Source organism: Oncorhynchus kisutch, linkage group LG25, assembly GCF_002021735.2.
Source record: "Oncorhynchus kisutch isolate 150728-3 linkage group LG25, Okis_V2, whole genome shotgun sequence".
Classification (NCBI taxonomy): Eukaryota; Metazoa; Chordata; class Actinopteri; order Salmoniformes; family Salmonidae; genus Oncorhynchus; species Oncorhynchus kisutch.
This window is the reverse complement of record NC_034198.2, coordinates 28,426,321-28,440,441: the sequence shown is the minus strand read 5'-3', so window position 1 is coordinate 28,440,441 and position 14,121 is coordinate 28,426,321. Positions and strand designations below refer to the sequence as shown.

Sequence of the window (14,121 nt, the reverse complement as noted above, 5' to 3'; positions counted from 1 at the left end):
ACTTATTACGAAAATTAAAGACTTTGAAACGTCTGCTTACAAAGTATTTAGTTAAAGGTAGACAGCAATATGAGGTTGAACGTGTTATGTTTGCTCCTTGTATAATGACAAACCAGGGTATAGGTTTAACTAGTTTTAATGAACATATACTTCAGCTAGAAAACTTTAGCCATGCAAGGCATTCTTCAACCTCCTTCCCCGCATAACCTGCTGGGTAACGTAGTCTTAATGTTATTAACACATAACAACACATAAAGTAAACAGCATATTGGCTCAACTTCTCTGCTGTTTTGGTCCGGTGGCTACCACGCTATAACAGCGTGAAGTTAACCCGTGCACAGATACTAGATTCTAGACTGAGAGAGCATCGAAAAGTCTTGCATCTCACTCGTCGCAATTTCTGCGGCGCTGCTCGTGGCAACGTCATTCCGCTGGGTTTTAACATATTGTAATGAAACAGCAGGGAGCAAGTCTCAAACACTCAACCTTCTAGCGCGCTATCGACTGTGCCCCAAAAGCATGCTCGAGTGGCAGAGTCGATATCCGCGCTTTTAACCAAGGGTCGTTACAATATGTTTAGAAGTTGTTTATAAGGAGACCTAATGTAGTTACCAATGTTAAAAACACCTGCAAATACAAACTAATCAACATGATTGGCTATCTGTATCATTTGTAAATTAAACTTAATATAACATTACTAACCTCCTGGCCATCACTCCTGCAGTACCAGTGTCCAGGTATGGCATCTTTCCTAGACCAGGCTAGCCTGCTAAAGACAGCTGCTATAGAGAAGGTGGTGGCCCCCATCGCAGTACACCTGGTCCACCTGGTCCTGCTGTGTGAGAGGGCAGAGGGGCTGGAGGGACCAGAGCAGTTCACCCAGCTAGAGGGAGAAGCCCAGGCTGTGGCCAGAGCCACCATGAACATGGCCGCCGTTGCCTACAGGTGGTGGGACCCTGCATTCCAATTCACTCTATCCTTTCTCTTAAAGTGTGTACGGCTTCCCTTGCATACATGTATTTAAAAAACAAAGGACAGGTAGTCTATAATAAATATGGTTGAAGCTCCGCATAAAACATAATATTCAGTAATAGTATTATTTGCTAGATTTATCATTTTAGGTTTTACTGTATTCCCCAAATTTACAAGACAGGTATATTCTCTTGCTTCTACCTGGACTGGCTTCTTCTGGTCTAGCATGACACACATTTGTTGACTCCATCTGCTATTGCAAAACAGGAAGAATGTCTTTTAGTCATCCCGAGCAGGAATCGGTTAATTGAAGCCAGACTTTATTTTCTAAACTTAACAACATGCAAAGTTTGTCATGAACATCACAGGGTGAAAAACATGAATACCATACAGAACTGTGAGTGCCCTGAGTAATAACAACAAGCCTGGAATCCAAACTGATATGCTCCATTTTACCAGAGCCTTTTATTGCATATAGAAATAGATGGCTCTGCTGATGGCACATATCCGTTTGGTTTCCAGGCTAAATAACAACATCATTAAATGAAAACCAGGCTGTTTTTTCTCTCTCGCTCTTTTCCAAGACGTTCAGAAGCCTCAGATGATGAGGTAATGAGGACAAAGATGTCATCCCTAGTGGAGCCGATGACTGTGTCTGGACAGCATGTCCTCCTGGCAGCCCAGAAACTCAGTATCCAGCCCAGCCTAGCCGAGCACAGAGAGGAGCTCATCACTGCAACACAGAATGTTCTGCTAGGAGTGGTCAAAGTACAGTAACATTAGCCTATGTAGTGACACTTTACTTAAAGTCTGCAGGTACAAACATGGACAAAAGTTTTGAGAATGACACAAATATAAATTTTCACAAAATCTGCTGCCTCAATTTGTATGATGGCAGTTTGCATATACTCCAGAATGTTATGAAGAGTGATCAGATGAATTGCAATTAATTACAAAGTTGCTCTTTGCCATGCAAATGAACTGAATCCCCCAAAAACATTTCCACTGCTTTTCAGCCCTGCCACAAAAGGACCAGCTGACATCATGTCAGTGATTCTCTCGTTAACACAGGTGTGAGTGTTGACGAGGACAAGGCTGGAGATCACTCTGTCATGCTGATTGAGTTTGAATAACAGACTGGAAGCTTCAAAAAGAGGGTGGTGCTTGGAATCATTGTTCTTCCTCTGTCAACCATGGTTACCTGCAAGGAAACACGTGCCGTCATCATTGCTTTGCACAAAAAGGGCTTCACAGGCAAGGATATTGCTGCCAGTAAGATTGCACCTAAATCGACCATTTATCTGATCATCGAGAACTTGAAGGAGAGCGGTTCAACTGTTGTGAAGAAGGCTTTAAGGCGCTCAAGAAAGTCCAGCAAGCGCCAGGACCGTCTCCTAAAGTTGATTCAGCTGCGGGATTGGTGCACCACCAGTACAGAGCTTGCTCAGGAATGGCAGCAGGCAGGTGTGAGTGCATCTGCACACACAGTGAGGCGAAGACTTTTGGAGGATGGCCTGGTGTCAAGAAGGGCAGCAAAGAAGCCACTTCTCTCCAGGAAAAACATCAGGGACAGACTGATATTCTGCAAAAGTACAGGGATTGGACTGCTGAGGACTGTGGTAAAGTCATTTTCTCTGATGAATCCCCTTTCCGATTGTTTGGGCCATCCGGAAAAAAGCTTGTCCGAGGAGACAAGGTGAGCGCTACCATCAGTCCTGTGTCATGCCAACAGTAAAGCATCCTGTGACCATTCATGTGTGGGGTTGCTTCTCAGCCAAGGGAGTGGGCTCACTCACAATTTTGCCTAAGAACACAGCCATGAATAAAGAATGGTACCTCCGAGAGCAACTTCTCCCAACCATCCAGGAACAGTTTGGTGACGAACAATGCCTTTTCCAGCATGATGGAGCACCTTGCCATAAGGCAAAGGTGATAACTAAGTGGCTCGGGGAACAAAACATCGATATTTTGGGTCCATGGACAGGAAACTCCCCAGACCTTAATCCCATTGAGAACTTGTGGTGAATCCTCAAGAGGCGGGTGGACAAACGAAAACCCACAAATTCTGACAAACTCCAAACATTGATTATGCAAGAATGGGCTGGCATCAGTCAGGATGTGGCCCAGAAGTTAATTGACAGCATGCCAGGGCGGATTGCAGAGGTCTTGAAAAAGATGGGTCAACACTGCAAATATTGACTCTTTGCATCAACTTCATGTAATTGTCAATAAAAGCCTTTGACACTTGCTTGTAATTATACTTCACTATTCCATAGTAACATCTGACAAAAATATCTAAAGACACTGAAGCAGCAAACTTTGTGAAAATTAATATTTGTGTCATTCTCAAAACTTTTGGCTACGACTGTATACTGTGTTATGGTGAAGTTATAAGAATTGTTATGACTTGTCATTGTAAGACTTGTGATGAGCATGAATGAACCCATTATAATGTGTTATAAACATGAACTGTTCTTCGTATATACAAACTTATGAATATTAAACAGCATAGAGGATCTGTTTCCAGGTTGGTTCACATAGTCATAGAACAACATATGTAATTGGAAAAATAACAACTATCTGAAAAACATGTGGAGAGTGTTCAAGAAAACCCTTTATAACCCTATAAAGCATGTTGTATAACATTATCATATTCATTAGAAAATGTAATATTATTCAAGTAAACCCTCCAAAAATCATAATTATCGATTATTTATATTCCTATGTCATCTAGATACTTTCAGTGGAAGATGATGCAACTGTGAGAAAGACCATAGCGGCTGCAGACTGGGTGTTGGACTGCCTATCCTCTCTAGCTTCCTCCCTGGACATCCTATCTCTACTGAAGGCTTTCCATCGTTTCACTGAGGCCCTGATTCTCCTGAACAACCTGGTAGTGGAACGGGCTGAAGCCCTGCAGGTATGGGGAGGGAACATGCTCAACTCTTAGCCTGGTCAAGCAGACTGATCGTTTCACTTCAATTGTCAATTGAAACAGAGTGTGAGCTATTGTGAGATCAGGCTACTCAACTCCATCCTCTTGTGTAAAAATAGTGAAAGGGTGTTTGCAGTATCAATGAAAAAAAGAGGACCAGCTGAGCACTCACTCAATGTACCTGAAGTTGCAATTGAAGTCTTTGTTTATCTTCTGTTTTCCTACAGGATCCTAGGCAGACGGAGCACTTGCACAACTCTTTGGACTCCTTGAAGAAATGCATCTCTATGCTTCACACGGCTATGGTCACCACTATCAAACACCGAACCAGTGAGCAGGCCCAAGCCGCCAAAACGTACATTCTGGACAGGGTGAAAAGCACTGTGAAAGACATTGTAACTACACTCAAGAGTTATTGCCGTAGAGGTGGTGTTGCCTTAGGTCCGTGTGGGTACTACATTGACAGGCGTGATGCTTTGATAAGGCTACTGGCCAGTTCTTCCTCCTCTTCCTCGATCAGTAACGTTGACAGCCTCTTAAGAGATCTTGTGTTCCACTGCATGGTGGTGGCCAACTCCTCACAAAGGGAGCTTCAGCACTGTGTGGTGGATCATTGCCGACATGTCCTACATCTCTGGTCAGAAATGTCCAGGCTTGTAAAGCTTCCAGAGAATCCTGATGATGATAACCTGAACCAGCATTTACAGAGTATCTGTTTTTCACTGATGCAGCAAATCCAGAATCTTGACAGTGCTATGATGACTGCAGTTCTCTATCAAGTTCTGGACACGTTTGTTACAGGGTCAAGTCCACTCGAAGATCTGGTGAATATGGTTGGACAAGTCTTGGAGAATGATTCAGTTGAAGAGTTGCCGGTAGATCCAGTTTCTATCCGTGTATTGCTCATGGATCTTCTAACACAGGCTGATAGGATGATCCAGGTTGCAAGTTTCATCTCGGCTTTCGCCACGGATTCTAAGAGTCTAGAAAATGTGGAGAACTCAAGGGCATGCCTCACGCGTCTGAAGGCTGAGATCGAACCTCTTGCACTGGAGTTGGATAAAGACGGTTCAGACTTAGAGAACTGCTTTGAGGCCGTGCAGAAACTCCACGATCTGTGTGAGAGATGGGAAGAGGAGACCGGTCAGCTGCAGGATGCTCTTTGTGACATCATCGATGTTAGAGAATTCACTAGCTTGGCAGTTCACGAGATGGCTAACGACCAGTGTGGATGCGACGCGGCGTATAAAGCCCAGAACCACAAACTGTTCAGAAAGCATGCTGATGACCTTATCTCCCACACAAAACAGGTGGTTCACTCTGTTAGAAGACACGTAGACAAGAGTGACAACCCCATCTACCGCAATGGACTCCTAGTTCTGTTGAAACAGGTCGAAGTGTCACAGGCCAAAGTGGTCGGATCTCTCAGAGACATGTGCTCTGGTTCCAGTCTTGATGTGAATGTATACTCTGTCTTTTCAGATCAAGCATTTGTGGTGATCCAGCACTTTAGAGTGTTAAGAGAAGGGCTGGATGGACAGCAACATCCACACCTCCTCAGTCCACTGCGAGAGGCTGCACGCCAGAGCATAGTCTCATCCTCAGTCCAAGCAAACAATCAGGTTCAAGGATCAGCTATGGATCAGGAAATAAGAGACCTTGGCCTTCAGTTTCCTGTTCTAGATGTTTCAGAAAGGGATTCACCAGTTGAATATAAAGTTGAGTTCTCAGAAAAAGAAATTAGAGAGCCTATGATGGTAGACAAAGACTTCAATGATGATTTAAAGGGGCCAGCTGTTTCAGGTGAAGCGAATCCAATCCCAAAGCCTCTTGATTTCGACCTTTTGCCCCTCTTGTATAAGGTTGTGACTGTGACTAAAGAAAAAGATGTAACGGTCCTCAGCAAAGCCTGTACAGGAGTTCTCAAGCTTTCAAATTGTTACGCTCAGGCTGTGAAAGAAGCTTCAACTATTGTTGATGCTGTCGATAGTCAGACATTGGATATCTTCAGATCAGAGTTAGTGGCCCTGACGCCTCAGTTAGTCCAGACAGCTCAGGAGACTGCGATGAGCTTAGCTATGAGCACGGACAGTCTCTACAAACACAGTACACTGTTCTCTGACCTGATCAACAACATCAGGAAAGTGCTCTTACCAGCTGCTGGAACCTGGTACCATGCCGTTTATTCAATGTTTCAAGGTCGTCCACGAAACATGGCCGCCCCTGCCATTTCTCAGGAACTCAGCAAAGTCATGAGTTTGTGTGCCGATGTGGTGCAACTGTTGACGTCGTCTGACATAACGCCACCAAGTGACTCTCAGGAGAGCTTTACAGTTTTGCACAGCAAGCTGATCAAAGCCCATAACAACACCAGAGAGCTGACAGAACTTGCTAGCTCATCAACATCAGGTCAGGCAGATCAAATTGAGGGGCCTTGTATTCTGTGGGCACTGTCAGTCCAAGTTTTACTGAATTCTTTGGATAAGATTTTAGGAACAAGGGAAACATTGATGAGACAGTTGACCCCTCAGAAAAGGTTGGCGGCCATGTCTGAGAACTCACTGCGAATCCAAGAGGCAGCGAGACTGACTAGCGTGAATTGTAAAAGCGCCTACAAAGTGAAAACGTTGACACAACTTCAGGGGGAATTAAAGACTCTCACTGAGGCATACTTACAGGTAGCTGAGGACCTCTGCATTGTATCTCTCTCAGGCATCCTCCAGTTTGCCAGGTCAGAAGTTCTACAAAGACAGCTTCTGATTAAAATGAGGGTGCTATCCGGCCACTTGAACAAAGCAAATACGGACTATGTCACCGCAATTCAAAATATCGTAAACATTGCTTATAAGGCTTCCAAGCACCACAAAGATAACAAGACATCCAAGGAGGCCCAAGAAACATTTGAGACTGCTGCAGAGAAGCTTTTCGAGAACGCCAAAGCTGCTACCAAGAGGGTTGAAGACTGTTTCAACTACATTCGCAACCCTCGTGCTCGGATTAACCTGAGGTCCATCAACGATCATCTGTCCTTCCAGATCTCGGATATAGTGAGCCGAGCCAGGCTGGTAGTGGAGACCCACTGTATCTACGACACTCTCAGTCTGGAGATCCAGATACAGTGCTGGTCGGCCAAGGCACACTTTTTAGCCGAGGAAATCTATAAGGTGGATGGGCTAAGCCAGGAGGCGAAAGAACATGTCAAGGTAGAGTTAACTTAGCTCTTTGTTGTTTATATTCCCCTTGTTTTCATTATTTTAAAGAACACACTGTAACACTTTGAGATTGTTATACAAATAAAATCATGTTATAAAATGCATGTGTTATTATTATGAAGGTTGGTCTGCAGGGTGGAACACCAGGAGATTGCAAAGAAGGGATGACTGAGAGCAATCTTTCTCCTACTCTAAAGAAGATTGATTACCAACCAGACATTGCACCCTGGCAGACAACCAATCCAGAGAATATAAATACCACAGAACAGAATTCCAGTATCTGTGGTGCAACGCTCAAATATGAACCTGCGATGGCAACAAAACAGTATGTGAGTATTGGATAGCTGATACTTTAAATATTTTAACTACATAGATACAAGATCATCTACTTTTGTATTGTACGGTATTTGTGCTTTTTCTGTTAGAATTATATCCACATTATATAGAGTATATATAGTTGAAGTCGGAAGTTTACATACACTTACAGTGCCTTGCGAAGGTATTCGGCCCCCTTGAACTTTGCGACCTTTTGCCACATTTCAGGCTTCAAACATAAAGATATAAAACTGTATTTTTTTGTGAAGAATCAACAACAAGTGGGACACAATCATGAAGTGGAACGACATTTATTGGATATTTCAAACTTTTTTAACAAATCAAAAACTGAAAAATTGGGCGTGCAAAATTATTCAGCCCCTTTACTTTCAGTGCAGCAAACTCTCTCCAGAAGTTCAGTGAGGATCTCTGAATGATCCAATGTTGACCTAAATGACTAATGATGATAAATACAATCCACCTGTGTGTAATCAAGTCTCCGTATAAATGCACCTGCACTGTGATAGTCTCAGAGGTCCGTTAAAAGCGCAGAGAGCATCATGAAGAACAAGGAACACACCAGGCAGGTCCGAGATACTGTTGTGAAGAAGTTTAAAGGCGGATTTGGATACAAAAAGATTTCCCAAGCTTTAAACATCCCAAGGAGCACTGTGCAAGCGATAATATTGAAATGGAAGGAGTATCAGACCACTGCAAATCTACCAAGACCTGGCCGTCCCTCTAAACTTTCAGCTCATACAAGGAGAAGACTGATCAGAGATGCAGCCAAGAGGCCCATGATCACTCTGGATGAACTGCAGAGATCTACAGCTGAGGTGGGAGACTCTGTCCATAGGACAACAATCAGTCGTATATTGCACAAATCTGGCCTTTATGGAAGAGTGGCAAGAAGAAAGCCATTTCTTAAAGATATCCATAAAAAGTGTCGTTTAAAGTTTGCCACAAGCCACCTGGGAGACACACCAAACATGTGGAAGAAGGTGCTTTGGTCAACAATGCAAAACGTTATGTTTGGCGTAAAAGCAACACAGCTCATCACCCTGAACACACACCATCCCCACTGTCAAACATGGTGGTGGCAGCATCATGGTTTGGGCCTGCTTTTCTTCAGCAGGGACAGGGAAGATGGTTAAAATTGATGGGAAGATGGATGGAGCAAAATACAGGACCATTCTGGAAGAAAACCTGATGGAGTCTGCAAAAGACCTGAGACTGGGACGGAGATTTGTCTTCCAACAAGACAATGATCCAAAACATAAAGCAAAATCTACAATGGAATGGTTCAAAAATAAACATATCCAGGTGTTAGAATGGCCAAGTCAAAGTCCAGACCTGAATCCAATCGAGAATCTGTGGAAAGAACTGAAAACTGCTGTTCACAAATGCTCTCCATCCAACCTCACTGAGCTCGAGCTGTTTTGCAAGGAGGAATGGGAAAAAATGTCAGTCTCTCGATGTGCAAAACTGATAGAGACATACCCCAAGCGACTTACAGCTGTAATCGCAGCAAAAGGTGGCGCTACAAAGTATTAACTTAAGGTGGCTGAATAATTTTGCGTTTTTGATTTGTTAAAAAAGTTTGAAATATCCAATAAATGTCGTTCCACTTCATGATTGTGTCCCACTTGTTGTTGATTCTTCACAAAAAAATACAGTTTTATATCTTTATGTTTGAAGCCTGAAATGTGGCAAAAGGTCACAAAGTTCAAGGGGTTCGAATACTTTCGCAAGGCACTGTATATCCACAGTGAAACGAATCCTATATTGACATAACCTGAAAGGCACCTCAGCAAAGAAGAAGTCACTGCTCCAAAACCACCATAAAAAAGCCAGGCTACGGTTTGCAACTGCACATGGGGACATAGATCGTACTTTTTGGAGAACTGTCCTCTAGTCTGATGAAACAAAAATATAACTGTTTGGCCATAATGATCATCGTTATGTTTGGAGGAAAAAGGGGGAGGCTTACAAGCTGAAGAACACCATCCCAAACGTGAAGCACGGGGGTGGCAGCATCATATTGTGGGGGTACTTTGCTGCAGGATGGACTGATGCACTTCACAAAATGGATGGCATCATGAGGATGGAAAGTTATGTTGATATATTGAGGCAACATCTCAAGACATCAGTCAGGAAGTTCAAGCTTGGTCACAAATTGGTCTTCCAAAAGGATATTGACCCCAAGCATACTTCCAAAGTTGTGGCAAAATGGCTTAAGGACAACAAAGTCAAGGTATTGGAGTGGCCATCACAAAGCCCTGATCTCAATCCTATAGAAAATTTGTGGGCAGAACTGAAAAAGCGTGTGCGAGCAAGGAGGCCTACAAACCTGACTCAGTTACACCAGCTCTGTCAGGAGGAATGGGCCTAAATTCACAAATCATTGTGGGAAGCTTGTGGAAGGCTACCTGAAACGTTTGACCCAAGTTAAACTATTTAACTTCTGACCCACTAGGAATGTGATGAAATAAATAAAAGCTGAAATAAATCATTTCACATTCTTAAAATAAAGTGGTGATCCTAACTGACCTAAGACGGGGCATATTTACTAGGATTAAATGTCAGGAATTGTGAAAAACTGAGTTTGGCTAAGGTTTATGTAAACTTCCGACTTCAACTGTACATTATTATTATTATTATTATTATTGAAAATAAAAAACAGATACCTTATTTTCATAAGTATTCAGACCCTTTGCTATGAAACTCAAAATTGTGCTCAGGTGCATCCTGTTTCCATCATTGAGATGTTTCTACAACTTGATTGGAGTCCACCTGTGGTAAATTCAATTGATTGGACATGATTTTGAAAGGCACACACCTGTCTATTTTAGGTCCCACAGTTGATAGTGCATGTCAGAGCAAAAACCATGCCATGAGGTTGAATGAATTGTCACAGAGCTCCGAGACAGGATTGTGTCGAGGCACAGATCTGGGGAAGAGTACCAAAAAATGTCTGCAGCATTGAAGGTCCCCAAGAACATAGTGGCCTCGATTATTCTTAAATGGAAGAAGTTTGGAACCATTAAGACTCTTCCTAGAGCTGGCCGCCAAGCCAAACTGATTAATCGGGGGGAAGGGCCTTAGTCAGGGAGGTGACCTATGAACCCGATAGTCTCTCTGACAGAGCTGCATAGTTCCTCTGTGGAGATGGGAGAACCTTCCAGAAGGACAACCATCTTTGCAGCACTCCACCAAGCATGCCTATATGGTAGAGTAGCCAAATGGAAGCCACTCCTCAGTAAACAGAACATGACAGCCTGCTTGGACTTTGCCAAAAGACACCTCAAGGACTCTCCGACCATGAGAAACAAGATTCTCTGGTCTGATGAAACCAAGATTGAACTCTTTGGCCTGAATGCCAAGCGTCACGTCTGGAGGAAACCTGGCACCATCCCTACGGTGAAGCATGGTGGTGGCAACATCATGCTGTGGGGGTGTTTGTCAGCAGCAGGGACTGGGAGACTAGTCAGGATCGAGGGAAAGATGAACGGAGCAAAGTACAGAGAGATCCTTGATGAAAACCTGCTCCAGAGTACTCAGGAACTCCGACTGGGGCGAAGGTTCACCTTCCAACAGGACAACAACCCTAAGCACACAGCCAAGACAAAGCAGGAATGGCTTTGGGACAAGTCTCTGAATGTCCTTGAGTGGCCCAGCCAGAGCCCGGACTTGAACCTGATTGAACATCTCTGGAGAGACCTGAAAATAGCTGTACAGCAACGCTCCCCATCCAACCTGACAGAGCTTGAGAAGATCTGCAGAGAAGAATGGGAGAAACTCCCCAAATAAAGGTGTGCCAAACTTATCGTGTCATACACAAGACTCAAGGCTGTAATCGCTGCCAAAAGTTATTTCAACAAAGTACTGAGTAAATGGTTTGAGTACTTCAGTTATATTTCAGTTTTCTATTTTTTAATACATTTGCAAAAAATACATTTGGGGGAAAAACAATTTAATGAATTTTAGAATAAGGATGTAAGGTAACAAAATGTGGAAAAATAAAGGGTTCTGAATACTTTCCAAAGGCACTGTATACATTCCCATCTTTCTTTGCAGGATGCCCCAAGGTCTGCATTCTTCAGAGACACCCTATCCCTGACTTACCTCACCCCTTCCCTCACCTACACCACAATCACCCCATCTCTTACCTACACCGCCTTGTTCCTCAAACAAGAGACAGACAGGTGGGACGCTCGGGGCAACCGTATCGTTCAGGTAACCAGGGAGATTGCAGACCAGATCTACCACATGGCCCAGTACCTGAGGAGGAAAGGGCCCATACTGGTAATGGCAATCAATCAATATTTGTATTTACTTTCACACACTCGATAGGTGCAGTGAAATGTGTGGTTTTACAGGGTCAGCCATAGTAGTAAGGCGCCCCTGGAGCAAATCAGGGTTAAGTGCCTTGCTCAATGGCACGTCGACAGATTTATCACCTTGTCGGCTCAGATATTTCATCTTTCGGTTACTGGCCCACAGGCAAAGTGGTTTAATAGATTTATTTTCATGGTTGGACATAAAAGACTGTAAAAACACCAGGAAATCAGCTCCAAGTGATTTTAATTTAACAAATCCGTTCCCAAGTATTCCCAAACATAATAGAGAGACACGTGATCGTATATAAATGTAATCAAGGTTTGAAATTATTATGTTATAGTGAAATATTATATCTGTTTGGGCTTCTTGTAGTCTACAAATTATTTGTAACTATGCTCTAACCGCTAGGCTACCTGACACCAATAATCAATCTGTTTAATGTATTTAGTGCAGTCAGGACGAATTCTGAATGCCTGAATATTTGCTATTTATTTGTCCGTATTAAGCTTTTTCTTAAAAGTATATGGACACTCCTTCAAATGAATGGATTCAACTATTTCAGCCGCACCGTCATAGGGTGCCACCTTTCCAACAAGTTAGTTTTCACATTTCTGCCCTGCTAGAGCTGCCCCGGTGAATTGTAAGTGATGTTATTCTGAAATGTAAACGTCTAGGAGCAACAACGGCTCAGCTGCTAAGTGGTAGGCCACATAAGCTCACATAACAGGACTGCCGAGTGCTGAAGCGCATAGCGTGCAAAAATTGTCTGTCCTCGGTTGCAACACTCACTATCGAGTTCCAAACTGCCTCTGGAAGCAACGTCAGCACAAGAACTGTTCGTCAGCAGCTTCATGAAATGGGTTTCCATGTCAGAGCAGCCGCACACAGGACTAAGATCACCATGCGCAAAGCCAAGAATTGGCTGGAGTGGTGTAAAGCTCGTCGCCATTGGACTCTGGAGCAGTGGAAACGCGTTCTCTGGAGTGATGAATCATGCTTCACCATCAGTCAGACGAATCTGGGTTTGGCGGATGCCAGGAGAACGCTACCTGGCCAAATGCATAGTGCCAACTGTGGAGGAGGAATAATGATCTGGGGCTGTTTATCATGGTTTGCGCTAGGACCCTTAGTTCCAGTGAAGGGAAATCTTAACGCTGCAGCATACAATGCCATTCTAGATTATTCTGGCTTCCAACTTTGTGGCAACAGTTTGGGGAAGGTCCTTTCCTGTTTCATCATGACAATGCACCCATGCACAAAGAGGTCCATACAGAAATGGTTTGTCGAGATCGGTGTGGAAGAACTTGACTGACCTCAACCCCATCGAACACCTTTGGGATTAATTGGAACGTTGACTGTGAGCCAGGCCTAATCGCCCAACATCAGTGCCCAACCTCACTAATGCTCTTGTGGCTGAATGGAAGCAAGTACCCGCAGCAATGTTCCAACATCTAGTGGAAAGCCTTCACTGAAGAGTGGAGGCTGTTATAGCAGCAAAGGGGGGACCAACTCCATATTAATGCCCATGATTTTGGAATGTGTTTGACGAGCAAGTGTCAACATACTTTTGGACATGTAGTGTTGATCTATATTACAGAGCAAAGAGATGTTTGTCAACACAGCAAAAGGCGTGGTCTCAAATTGCCAATACATCACCCACTTTGTGAGGGTCATATCAAACCACTGTCTGGACAAACAGTGTACTGCTGAACTGTCTCTCAGAGTGGAACAGATTCTCACCATCACCAACCAACTCACTATCATCTCCAGGTGAGCGATCAATCATTCAAACCAATCAATTCAATGTATCTATAAAACACCTTTTACACCAGCAGATGTATTGCACTATAGACAACTTATGTAGACGTTACCTTCCCAACAAGAAACATTTTGCCTTATAGAATAGCAGTCAAAATACCTGAATATAATTTGTGGGAGTCCTTCAAGGGTCCATACTTGGTCCCTTCCTATTCTAATTTACATCAATGATCTTCACCTCGTTTCCAGTTCTGTATTTTTCATCCTGTTCACTGATAACAATAATGTATTTATATTATACAAACATCCACAGAATCCAATATCCTAAAGTAGATCACAACTAATACAAGTTACATACATCTATTTCTACAGTGTTAATGCATTGACCCCTGGAAGCAAGTCTTCAGATGAGATCCTTGTGAAGAATGCCCAGAACCTGCTGCAGATAGTTCTGCATGGGGTCAGAGCAGCAGAGACAGCCTGCATCAAGGTAATAACCACTACCGGGAGATGTATACATTCCCTGCCCCATAAATGTATGGATTCCCTGGTAAACCTGTACATTTACAATTGATAGGGAATGTATAT

At 43.4% G+C, this 14,121-nt stretch overlaps 1 protein-coding gene across 1 annotated transcript in view; it reads left to right on the top strand.

Moving 5' to 3' along the window:
* Window positions 1-739: 739 nt before the first annotated feature.
* The window catches only part of LOC116357456 (uncharacterized), a 14,702-nt gene continuing 1,320 nt past the window's right edge, over window positions 740-14,121 (top strand). Inside the window, exons 1-8 of the mRNA XM_031804838.1 lie at window positions 740-945; window positions 1,557-1,740; window positions 3,707-3,892; window positions 4,135-7,110; window positions 7,242-7,448; window positions 11,512-11,739; window positions 13,373-13,545; window positions 13,906-14,023. Of these exons, the coding sequence (XP_031660698.1) occupies window positions 740-945; window positions 1,557-1,740; window positions 3,707-3,892; window positions 4,135-7,110; window positions 7,242-7,448; window positions 11,512-11,739; window positions 13,373-13,545; window positions 13,906-14,023 (4,278 nt within the window). The remainder of the gene's footprint in view (window positions 946-1,556; window positions 1,741-3,706; window positions 3,893-4,134; window positions 7,111-7,241; window positions 7,449-11,511; window positions 11,740-13,372; window positions 13,546-13,905; window positions 14,024-14,121) is intronic.